Source organism: Cervus canadensis, chromosome 24 (assembly GCF_019320065.1).
Source record: "Cervus canadensis isolate Bull #8, Minnesota chromosome 24, ASM1932006v1, whole genome shotgun sequence".
In the NCBI taxonomy this organism is placed as follows: Eukaryota; Metazoa; Chordata; class Mammalia; order Artiodactyla; family Cervidae; genus Cervus; species Cervus canadensis.
This window is the reverse complement of record NC_057409.1, coordinates 27,564,826-27,577,085: the sequence shown is the minus strand read 5'-3', so window position 1 is coordinate 27,577,085 and position 12,260 is coordinate 27,564,826. Positions and strand designations below refer to the sequence as shown.

At 50.0% G+C, this 12,260-nt stretch overlaps 1 protein-coding gene across 1 annotated transcript; it reads left to right on the top strand.

Annotated features, from left to right (window-relative positions):
- The first annotated feature begins 3,283 nt into the window (after positions 1-3,283).
- LOC122426664 (tubulin alpha-1D chain) lies at positions 3,284-9,289 on the top strand. Its single transcript, XM_043445751.1, has 4 exons — positions 3,284-3,403; positions 6,832-7,054; positions 7,362-7,510; positions 8,255-9,289. Exons 1-4 carry the CDS (start codon positions 3,401-3,403, stop codon positions 9,236-9,238), a joined length of 1,359 nt encoding a protein of 452 aa, XP_043301686.1. The 5' UTR covers positions 3,284-3,400; the 3' UTR covers positions 9,239-9,289.
- The last annotated feature ends 2,971 nt before the right edge of the window (positions 9,290-12,260 follow it).

The following is a 12,260-nucleotide window of genomic DNA, read 5'->3' as shown; positions in this document are numbered from 1 at the left end:
TTATATCTCACTGACCTCAGGCCTAAACTAGTCATTGGAAGTGGGGACTGGAACTACCATGAATGGTTTGGACTAACCTGTACTTACCTTTAGGTCTAGAGAAAGGCCATCTTCCTTGACCAGGTGGAAGGGTGAAAAATTATACACAATTAGGACCACGCCAACACGGAGGTAGGGGTTAGGTAAGGCTGTTGGGTAGGTCTGCACAGCCCAGATTAGCATGTCCTATCACTTCAACCCAGTTACTTCCCTCACCCCCAGTTTAGTCCAAGCTACCATCCCCTCATTTCTGGATATTAGGCTTGGTCTCCTCACAGCTTTCTGCTCCCATTTTTGAACCTCTATAATGTACTCTCCACATGGCAGCTGCAATACTCCCTCTAAAACAAAACACAAAGTAAGCTGTGAGGCTTGCTTAACCCCCCACCCCCCATCACACTTGTAATAAAAGCCATTCTCAGGACTTCCCTGGTAGTCCATTGGCTAAAACTCCAAGCTCCTAATGTGGGAGGCCCGGGTTCCATCCCTGGTCAGGGAACTAGATCCCACACACCACACCTGAGTTTGCATGCTGCAGTTAAAGAGCCCACAGGCTTCAACTAATACCTAGTGCAGCCAAATAAGTAAATAATTTTTTTTTTAAGCCATTCTCCTTCCCAGGCCCCTTTACCTCTGTGAACTCCCTCCCTCCATTTCCTTGTATACACCAGGCTTGCTCCTTTGCACTTGCTATTCTCTCTGCCTGGAGCACTACAATTCAGATCTTGGTGTGGCCCACTCCTTATTAATTTCAAACATCACCTTCCTGGAGAGTGGCTTCTTCTCAGTAGTAGCCCCCTCTCCTACTCTCCCCTCACCCTGTCTCTCTCTGTGCCATTATCTGTTTTGTTTTCTTCAAGTGTTCATTGCTATCTGAAATTTTCTTGTTTGTTTAGTTATTATGTCTTCCCATAAAAATACAAATTCCTTGAAAGCATAGACTCTTTTATCTACTACCACTGTATCTCTGGCAACAGTGCTTGGCACACAGCAGACAATAAACATTGTTCAAGGAATGAAGAATATTGATTACCTCTCATTTTATAACTTAGATATATTACATGCTCTTAAAAAAAAATCTCAGGACTTCCCTGGTGGTCCAGTGGTTAAGGCTTTGGCTTCCAATGCAGGGGATGGGGGTTCAATCCCTGATCCAGGAACTAAGATCCCATATGCCTCATAGCCAAAGAAACAAAACATAAAACAGAAGCAATATTGTAACAAATTAAATAAGACTTTAAAAATGGTCCATATTAAAAAAAAAAACTTAAAAAAAAAATAAGTCTCTTTACTCTTGTTTTATATGAGGCCCCTCCCCCTGCCTGCCTTGAAGAGAATTTCCTTTGCAGAATTAGTGTTGTCAAGGTTGACTTTGAGATGCCTAACTTCAAAGACCAGTTGGGGGAAGTTGGAGTGCTAGCAGGAGACTCTGGGGCCCAGTGGGCCCCAAATCCTTCCTGATGGATAATAATTCCAGAGGTTTATGGCTTCGTGTAGCCAGTGTAGACTGGGCTTTCTCACCTTTGAAGTGTTGGTTGGTTGTGTCTTCTCTCCAGGGATCCTGGCCTTTTAGTTCCAGGTAGGAGAGAGAAGACCTCAGTTCATGGCCCAAACCAGGGTTAACCATCTTAATATCTGGGTCACACCCTGGTATACTAGGATGAAAAGGGCTCTGAAAAAGCCCCACCCTCAAGATAATTCTTTCACCATTTGCCATACTGACTGAAGAGTCACATTAGAAACTACTTCCTGGAGAGGGTTGCTATTAATAGACAAGATTCTTTTATTTGCTAAATCTGACATTCCTATTCCTGGTCAAGGCGCTGGCTGGAAGTATGACTGGAGAGAGGCAATGTGGTTTCCAGGCAGCATTAAGCACCATTTGAGGTTAGTAGTCATGCATTTGAAGTCAGATCAGTCAATATAGTTCTGGGGTTTTCTACAGCCACTGTTTAGCAGGTCAGTGCAGGCAGAACTGGTGAACAAATAGATTTCACCAGAGTTGTGGTTTGGTCAGTCAAAGAAACTGAAGCTAGAGGAAGACAAGGGAGTTGAGGGGTATGTAAGGGAATGATCACCACTGACCACGGAATTTAAAATAAAAACACAGGAGAGGATGAGGAACATCGAAAACTCTGCCATGTGGAAATGGGAGAGGCACAGACCCTGAGTCCCAGAGGAACCGTAATTCTGCCACTAATTAACTCCCTCATGCCAAGAGGCAGCAATTTCCTTTTTTTCCTCCGGGAGTAGAGGCCTTCCCTTGCCTACCTCACACAAAGTTGTTGAGGGACTCAAAGGAGATAAGGGCATGGGGGGTGGGAGGTTGAGGCTGCCTTGAGAAAACAAAGCAGGATGCAAATGGGAGAGAGTAACATTTTTATTTCATAATTTTGTCCCAGGCCATATGGTGACTACTTCTGTGGGGAAATAAGGCCAGACTAGACAAGCAAAGACTTGCATTAGAACAGGGAGAGACTGTTAGGAATAGCCTTGAAACCCTGCTCGGTATCTTGCCTTGCCCGTGGACAACAGCCAATTCTGGAGCACATGTATCTTGTTTAATCTCACAGTATACTACCTCTCCCCAGTCTACAGATGAGAAAAGTGAGGCAAAAGAAGTTAAGTGTGTGCTAAGTTGCTTCAATCATGTCTGACTCTTTGTGACCCTATGGACCATAGCCCACCAGGCTCCTCTGTCCATGGGATTTTCCAGGCAAGAATACTGGAGTGGGTTGCCATTTCCTTCTCCAGGGGATCTTCCTGACCTGGGGATCAAATTCATGTCTCTTACGTCTCCTGGAGATGGGGCTAACCTGAGCTCTAGTTTCTGCTATTCTCTAATATTCTGAGTTTCCACCCAGAAAGCCCCAAGTTGATCTCCTGCCCTAGGTAACTCATTATTTCTGGTCCACTGCAGACTTTTCTTAGCCCCGCCCACTCCTCTTCCAGTCCTCACCAGTCCTGGGGGGTTGGGAGGGGTGGGGGGTGGTGCTGGAGCTCAGACGGCTTAATTTCTGAATCCTCTCCCACCTGTGATGGCCAGGCTGCGGCACCAGGGGTTGTGTGACTGAGCAACGGACACCGTGTACCCAGAGACCTGGATACCTGTGTGGGGCTACCAGTGGGCCCCTCCTCTGCAGGCACCTCCTCCCCTGCCTGGGCCCAGGCCCAGCGCCTGCCTGCTGCCCGGTAACCAAGTCAACAGACCTGCCCTCCTGGGGCCGTTTCTAACAACATTCCCCCCCACTGAGAGCAGGCCAGAGAGTATAAGGAGGCCAGCAGGCTCTGTGTCCCACACAGACCTGTCCCCGCCTTCTGTCTTGCAGCAGACGACCCCAGCTAGTCCCAGGCAGGCAGCATGGTAAGCAGAGGTGGGGGCTGAGGATGCAAATGAGGGTCCCTTGTGTCCAGGGGTTGGTGGGCTACAGTGTGGAGGCAGGTGAGGTAGGGGAGAGGGAAAGAGACTTGCAGATGGGTGTGTGCCCCCCCAAATGTGCTAGTATGTGGGGGCCTGTTCGGGGGGTGGAGAGAGACAGGTGATGGTAACTAGGACCTGGGTAAGAGCGTCAGCAGTTGCTGAAGGGCTTTGAATTTAGAGGTAGGGAGAGCGGGGTGAGTAGGACACAAGTAGAAAGTACAGGCAATTTCCTCTAAACCTGGGCTCCTGCTGGCCTCTGGTTCCAGCTCCCAGCTGTAAGGACCCATCCTCCTAGGCTGTCCTTTCCCTGAGCCTTGATCTGACTCCTCATTTCAGCTCTGTACCAGGGGGGAGAGTAAGAGGGGGTGGGAGGGTGCTGTGTGGGGGAGTGGGGCTTATTTGGTATCTTTTACCCAAACCTGCCCCCCAGGCAGGACAGAAGAGCAGTTAGAAGTGTGGTTGGAGCCAGGCTGTCCCTTCTCTGAATATTCCTGGTTTTGCTCATGACCTTGAGCAAGTTGTTTGACTCCTCTGAGAGTCAGTAAAATAAGGTAATAAAAATACCTACCTAAGGGGGCCGTTATGAAGATTAAATGAGATAGTGTGTGAAGCGTTTAGCACAGTGCCTGGCACCTAATCAGTGCTTAACACGTGGAATTAAGTACCCGAATGACAAAGCCTGCAGAGTATGAAATTATAGTATTTTCACCGACAAGGAAAGGCAATGGGAGCAGCCGCCTTGAAGCAACTCTGTCCACGTCCCAGAGGGATAGGGGTTTGAGGCCAAGTCTGTGTGACTCCAGGGCCTGGGTTCTGTGCCCACACCCAGAGTGAGGGGCATTGTTTCCAGAGTCTCAGGCATTCTCCACCTCAGCTGTGGGGGCCAGGTCAGTGTCTGGCTCTGTGCATGGGACCTGGGCAGGCTCTGAGATACAGCAGCAGGCATTGGCCTTGCTGGGTGATTGGTGAGCTGAGTCAGCCCTCTCTCATGGACCTGGGGATTTCTGGAGTCCTTTGTCCCTGAACCCCTCCCAGCTTAATTCATTATTTCCTCTTTTTAAATTTTTCTTTCTTTCTTTCTGTCTGTGCTGGGTCTTTGTTGCTATGCAAGCTTTCTCTAGTTGTGGCAAGCGAGGGCTACTCTCTAGTTGCAGGGTGTGGGCTTCTTGTCATGGTAGCTTCTCTTGTTGTGGAGCACAGGCTCTAGGGCGCCCTAGAGTTGCAGGCTTCAGTAGTTGCAGGTCGAGAGCTCAGTAGTTGCGGCTCCTGGGCTCTAGAGCATAGGCTCAGTAGTTGTGGCACATGGGCTGAGTTGCTCTGCGGCATGTGGGATCTTCCCGGATCAGGAATCGAACCTGTGTCTCCTGCATTGGCAGGCAGATTCTTCACCACTAAGCCACCAGGGAAGTTCCTGTGACTTTCTCTTACTATGACTTCCGGGGTTGGGTGATGGAGGAATGGATAAGCGGATCCAATAGAAATATGGCCTGCCCTAGTCTCTGTTGTGCAGTGAGCCAGGCAACTTACATTCTTTCATCTGCAGAGTAATTCTAGGAGGGGGCTCTTATTATTGTCATTTCTCAGGGAAGATGCCCTCAGAATATTGAAGACTCTTGCTTGAGGCAAGTGGGGAAGTAATGGGGCTGGAATACAGATGGTCACTGTATTAATCCCAGTTATCCAAAAAAATCACAAGAAGTTAAGGCCCTTGTGTCATATTTACAAAGTCAGAGAAGTGTTAAATTTGTGGAGAAAGCATCCTCTTTAAAAAAAACTCTGAAATATTTCAGATATGCAAAAAGGTATAAAGGATAATATGATGAACACCTGCTACCCAGCTTAAGCAATGGAATCCTCTGACTGCATTCACTTCCCTCCTCTACCAAACAAAACCATTATTCCAAATTGGGTGTTAATATTTCCTTTGCTTTTTTTTAATTTTTGTAACACATTCCAAGAATATATAGCCAACATAAAAATGTATCTGTAAATGATGCATACAAGTTGAAGATTTACATAAATAGTATCATTCCTCTTAATTTACTTTTTTTCTGGTAAGAATTTTTTGGGGTAAGATTCTTCCTTGTATTCACCCACACCCACTTCTGAATCATTCTTTATCCATTTTCTCCTGTTGCGGGCCTTCTAATTGGCTTCTGTCGCTATGGTGCTGTGACAGTTCCTGCACCTGTTTTCTTGCGTACCTGTGTGAGAATTTCTCTAGAGCAAGAGCATCTTCAGCTTTTCTGATATTGCCAAATCACTTTCCAAGACAGATGCCTCACTGTGGGCTTCTAGCAGCAGTGTGAGAATTCTCATGTCTCCACAACTGCCACATGATTAAGCCTTAAAGCTTGGGGAAATTTGGTGGATGTGCTTGAGTTTTCTGTTTTTGTTTTTTTTTTTTTTTTATGGCCATACAATGGAACTGGCAGGATCTTAGTTCCCCAACACGGACTGAACCCTGACCCTCATCAGTGAAAGTACAGAGTCCTAATTACCGGATGGCCAGGGAATTCCCTCGTTTTGTTGTTAAGGTCTGCCATAAACACTTCTCAAGGGGAGCAGGGAGAAACACTCTGGGATCCCACTTCCCACACTGTCACATATCTTATCATGTGAAAGTCTCCCTTTCCTAGACAGTGAGCTTCTTAAGCACAGGGACCAGGTGTTAAGTGTTATGAATTTCCAGTACCTGCAAAATGTCAGGCACATAATGGAGGCTCAATACAAGATGAAGCAAGTGAGTCAAGTCTCTCTGATGCTCATGGGACTCCCCAGAGCAGAGACCTTTCTCTTTTCTAGGACCAAGCAGGTTACCCCAGTCCTGCTTCAGGGGCAAGAGTTCTTTGACCACCAGCCTTGAACCATGTGAGGAACAACTTTCTTCCCAGACTCTCTTCACTCCAGAACGCACACCCAAGGGGAAAGAACAGCACACACACATCCATTCCAGGCCCATGTTCCCCTTCTTCACTGGCATTTCTAACTATAAAGTGAATCCAGAGTTCTTTCTGCTCTTATAAACTTCCTCCTAGTCTCTGAGCCCTAAAACCTCACTTGTTTCTTGCTTTCCTTATTAATGGACGCTACGTTATTTCTGGACGTGAGTGGGTTGACTATCATGCTCTGGCAGACTCATCTGAGCCCTTCAGTGTTCCTCAAGATGCTTAGTCACTGAGCAGGACTCTATAATCTTAGAAATGGTCACATCTTCTGCTTCCCCTGAGGGTTTTATCCCCATCCCACACCCCCCGGGAGATGGGGCAAAGTCTAGGAACTTCTGCTCCCAGCTGGAGAACCACTCAAGGAAGGAAGGCAGGAATCGTGTCCAGGCATGATACCCTTCTCTCTGCCCTTTGCCCACTCAGCGTGAGTGCATCTCAGTCCACGTGGGGCAGGCCGGCGTGCAGATTGGCAATGCCTGCTGGGAGCTCTACTGCTTGGAACATGGGATCCAACCAGATGGGCAGATGCCCAGTGACAAGACCATCGGGGGAGGGGACGACTCCTTCAACACCTTCTTTAGTGAAACTGGGGCTGGAAAACATGTGCCCCGGGCAGTGTTTGTGGATCTGGAGCCCACTGTGATCGGTGAGTGATGATCAGGCCCTGTCATGCCTTGTCCCAGGTACCCCAGCAAGTCCTTCTCCATAACTGGAGAGCCCTGGAGTTGTGGTTCCCAGTTGCTGCAGCCAATCAGAACTCCAGATCTGCTATTACTCAGCTCCAGAGTCTCAAGGTCACCGCACATCCCTTTCCTTTTTATTGACGTACCCTTAAAGTCAAGAGCAATAGCAATTGCCTGAATGGGCCTGGTGACCCCACCCCTTCTGTGTACCCTGGGGCTCTGGGAGCCGGGCTGCAAGGGGAGGGGCACCTAAAGTTCTGTCTATTGCAGATGAGGTTCGGACGGGCACGTACCGCCAGCTCTTCCATCCAGAGCAGCTCATCACTGGCAAAGAGGATGCTGCCAATAACTATGCCCGAGGCCATTACACCATTGGAAAAGAGCTCATTGACCTGGTGCTGGACCGGATTCGGAAGCTGGTGAGAGAAGAGTTGAGGACTGGGGAAGTGGGAATTTGCATTCCTGTCGTGAAGTGATCTGGAGGCCAGATGAGGAAGGGCAGCTTCCATCCTTGGGAGAGTCTCCCAGACAAGAATTAAACACACAGGATCAGGGTTAGTGAGGAGGGGAGGCAGAGGGTGGGTTCCAGCCCAGAGCTGGGTATCCTCTTTATCTCCTACAGTAACTGGCCTGATGCTGTGCAGAGTGGCCACCAATCAGTAGGCTGCCTGGCCAAGCTATGAACACCCATAAGCAGTCCCAGATTGTCCACCTGTATTGTAGGGATGTGGACAGAAGGCCCTGTGAAAAACAGGGATCCAAACAACACTGGCCCAAGGCTCTCTGATCAACTTGGGCCTCCAGCAAGGATGTGGACCAGGTTTCTGGGTTGTTGATCTCAGTAAAGAAGCCTTCCAGAGACAACAGAAGTTAGATCGGGAGGGGGGCATGGGTAGGAAACCAGGTGGAATTGGCAAGTTGTGATAATAAATGACCGTTGGCACAGGAGTCAAGAGAAATGTCTGTGGAAGGTCTCGGGAGGTTTGAGAGAGGAGGAGGGGCAAGGAGAGGAGAGTGGGACCACCATATCAGAGCCTATTTTTTGCCCTTGGAAAAGTCTTACAAGGATTTTATGAAACTTTTGGGGAAATCGCAAACAGCACAAGCTGGTTCTTTGCTGTTGGTCAGCAGTGCTTCAGATCCCATGTTTCTCTTCGCTCTAGGCTGACCAGTGCACAGGACTCCAAGGGTTCCTCATCTTCCACAGCTTTGGAGGGGGCACCGGCTCTGGCTTCACCTCACTGCTGATGGAGCGGCTCTCTGTTGATTATGGCAAGAAATCCAAGCTGGAGTTCTCCATCTACCCAGCCCCTCAGGTGTCCACGGCTGTGGTCGAGCCCTACAACTCCATCCTGACCACCCACACCACCCTGGAGCACTCAGATTGTGCCTTCATGGTGGACAACGAGGCCATCTATGACATCTGTCGCCGCAACCTGGACATCGAGCGCCCGACTTACACCAACCTCAACCGCCTCATCGGCCAGATCGTCTCCTCCATCACAGCCTCCCTGCGCTTTGATGGCGCCCTCAACGTGGACCTGACGGAGTTCCAGACCAACCTGGTGCCCTACCCTCGCATCCATTTCCCCCTGGCCACCTATGCACCAGTCATCTCTGCAGAGAAGGCCTACCACGAGCAGCTGTCGGTGGCAGAGATCACCAACGCCTGCTTTGAGCCTGCCAACCAGATGGTGAAGTGTGATCCCCGCCACGGCAAGTACATGGCCTGCTGCCTGCTGTACCGTGGAGATGTGGTGCCCAAGGACGTCAACGCTGCCATCGCTACCATCAAGACCAAGCGCACCATCCAGTTCGTGGACTGGTGCCCCACGGGCTTCAAGGTTGGTATCAACTACCAGCCCCCCACTGTGGTGCCCGGGGGTGACCTGGCCAAGGTGCAGCGTGCCGTGTGCATGCTGAGCAACACGACCGCCATCGCTGAGGCCTGGGCCCGCCTGGACCACAAGTTCGACCTGATGTATGCCAAGAGGGCGTTTGTGCACTGGTACGTGGGCGAGGGCATGGAGGAGGGAGAGTTCTCCGAGGCCCGGGAGGATATGGCTGCCCTGGAGAAGGATTACGAGGAAGTGGGCATGGATAGTGTGGAGGGGGAGGGAGAAGAGGAGGAGGGGGACGAATACTAACAGAATCCTTTGTGTCTGTCCTAAATAAAGTGCTGTGGCCTCATTGTCTCCCAAATGTCTTTTTCTCTTGGGAAAACCACTGGGGGTGGGTTCCTTCATAAGAGATAAGAAGGCTAGTATCTTAGACTGGGTTCCCCAGAAAGCAGATCTGACTTCAGATTTCATTCCAGGGAGCAGAATGAGTGCTGTGGTGGGTAAAGCAGAGAAGGAGGGAGAATTCATCCTGGAGAGGATGTAGCGGGATAAATGGCATCTTAGAAACATTCCTTGGGAGATTGGGCAGGAGATGAGGTGAGGGTGGGGAATTTCTACACTGGCTCCTTTCTCGCCTTGGTTAAACCTTTCCTGCATCAAGCATTAACTTGCCTGTACTTCCAGGTTGCACACACTTTGGCTGCAGGGTCAACAGGGAAGCCCTGGGGGCAGGAGGTGAGGCGCTGTGAAGTTGTGAAGCTGGTCTGAGCCACGCAGGGCTGCAACAAGAGCCTGGTTGAGGCCAGGGGATTTGACATGGTGTCTGATAGAGCTAGTGCTCACTAGCGCCCCTCCTGTCCTCTTCAGGCAGGAGGTTTGAGTGAAGAGAGGTAGAGAGTCCAGAAGCTGGCATTAAGGCAGAATGATGGCACAGCAGCAGCAACCGAGGAGCAATGGCTAGGGGTCAAGGGGGAGCCTACCTCCCTGAAATCACCATCACATTCATCACTTTTCGATAAAGACAAACTACTTGTCTTCAAACCTATGCCACAAGCACAACTTCCAACTGGACGGCTGCCCTAAAATCCTTGTGGGTAGATTTTCTGTAACGCCTTCTGGGCTAGAGGGATGGTTTGACCACTGGAGGTCTAGAACTAGGGCAGTCCCCACCCCCACTCCAGCCGCAGAGACGCAGTGCCTGGTGTTGTCCTTGGCACTGTCCGCCCTGCAGCCTCCCTTTCCCAGGCCTGGATGCTGGCAAGGAAATCCCAAAATCAGCAAAGCCAGGAAGCTGCGATCACCCTTAGGGCTGGAAGAGTCAAGGTATGAGATGGTGATGCCAGAGCTTTGGAGCTGAGATCACCAGGTGAGAGCTGGAACCACAGCAGAGCTACCCAGAGGGAGCAGGGGGGCGGGGAGGGGTGTTTGTCGGGGTCTTCCTGGTGGACTGAGACGGTAAAGAATCCACCTGCAATGCAGGAGACACGGGTTTGATCCCTGGGTCAGGAAGATACCCTGGAGAAGGGAATAACTACCCACTCCAGTATTCTTGCCTGGAGAGTTCCATGGACAGAAGAGCCTGGCAGGCTACAATCCATGGGGTTGCAAAGAGTAGGGCATGACTGAGCAAATAACACTATACTATACCAGAGCCATGCAGGAGACACAGCATCACCTGAATCCCTTTCTGATTTTGAGAGAAGGAGAAATAAACTGGCTTCGCCTTTCCTTACTCCCTCAATCTCCAGCCAGTGGGAACCACTGGCTGAACCAAGACAGACACTAGTTGGTAAGAGAGGACCGAGGGAAAAGGGGGTGCAGCCTGTGAGATACAAAGCAGGGCAGGAAAGGTGGGTGATTCTCAGAACGAGGTGAATAAAACACGTACCTCCACACACTTGCATCTGGGCCTAGCCCAGGAGGCCACTCAGGTAAAACTGGAAAGGGAGTGACTCCTCCCCTTCCCTATATGGTTCCCCTCACCTGTCCCTGTCACTCTTGTCTCTTGTCTTGATCATTATTTTGTAATTAGAGGATGGAGCGGCGGCACCACGATGGTGAGAAGTTCAGAGGAGAAAACAGGCACACCCAGGCCGACAGCTTCCTCCCTCTATTTTGCAATGATTTGCTCAGAGACAGAAAGGATTCTCAGTGCCGCTCTGAGGATTTCAGCTGACAGGTAAGCTCTGTCCTGGGAAGACAGAGGCCTGCAACTGTGTGTATACTTGTGCGACGGGCTTCGGAGAATCATTTAATTATTCTGAAACCCATTTTGGCTGAATAGTTAGCTCAGCTATATCCTCCAACCTGTTTTTATTGATTTTTTTTCTCCTCTAAAAGGGCTGAATTTCAAGTCTCTATCCTGTGTCTTTCTATCAACTGGATTCAAACTTGGGGAAGGAAGAGGGATTATTTGAGGAGCTTTTAAAACCCCAGAAAAATTGCTGTTGTTTATTAAGCACCTACTATATACTAAGCCCTACATTCATACTACCCTCTTGTTTTTTTAATTAATAAATTTTTATTGGCCGCCCCTCAAGGCTTACGGGATCTTAGTTCCCTGACCAGGGATCAAACCTGTGCCCCTGCAGTAGAAGCATGGAATTCTAACCATGGGATCACCAGGGAACGCCCATACTCCCTTCTTTAATCCTGAGGTAAATGTAATTTACCCACTGGACTGGAAGGTCCCTGGGAACAAGGCCTATTCTTCCTTCAGCATCCAGAATGCTGCCTGACACATATTAGATTCTCAAATCTGTTTAATGAATGCCTCTTTTATAGATGTGGTGACAGAGGCTTGGAGAAGTCACGTGACTTGCACAAGGCTACTCAGTGAGGAAGTGGAGTGGGGATTGAAACCCCGGTCAGTCTGGCCCAAACTGCTGCCTTCTCTTCCTCGGTGTTCTCTCCTCCAGCCTGCAGTAGATTGGGGTACCCCTCCAGACGTCACCTCGTCTAGACCTGCCGGGTCCCCGGTGCCCAGACGGTGACTCAGTTGCCTCAAAGGCAGGGAGAGGGTGACGCTTGACACACCCCTGCCCAGGCACTGTGGGAGAGGGCGTAGGGGGGGCCGGTGCAGGGACCCAGCTGCTGGGGCTGAACAAGGGCCAAGGCCTTTGTCTCTGGGGCCAAGCTTCAAACGTTCCCCACAACTGACCTCCAATAGGTGAGGGAAGGCCCTGAGAAAGGTGAGGTCTTCACCTGCCAACATGGCTGGGCATCCACAGAGGTGGCCAGGCTCCCCTCCTGATGGTTGTACCAGCTAGCCCACTCTGGGCAGTTGGAGGACCACCTCCTTTCGGATCCGGTGAGGCCTCCCAGTTAG

Bases quoted from the DNA above. Each gene is read 5' to 3' on its own strand.
- LOC122426664 (XM_043445751.1), top strand. The intron at 7,055-7,361 runs GTGAGTGATGAT...TGTCTATTGCAG, and splicing joins TCTGGAGCCCACTGTGATCG to ATGAGGTTCGGACGGGCACG. The intron at 7,511-8,254 runs GTGAGAGAAGAG...TCTTCGCTCTAG, and splicing joins TGGACCGGATTCGGAAGCTG to GCTGACCAGTGCACAGGACT.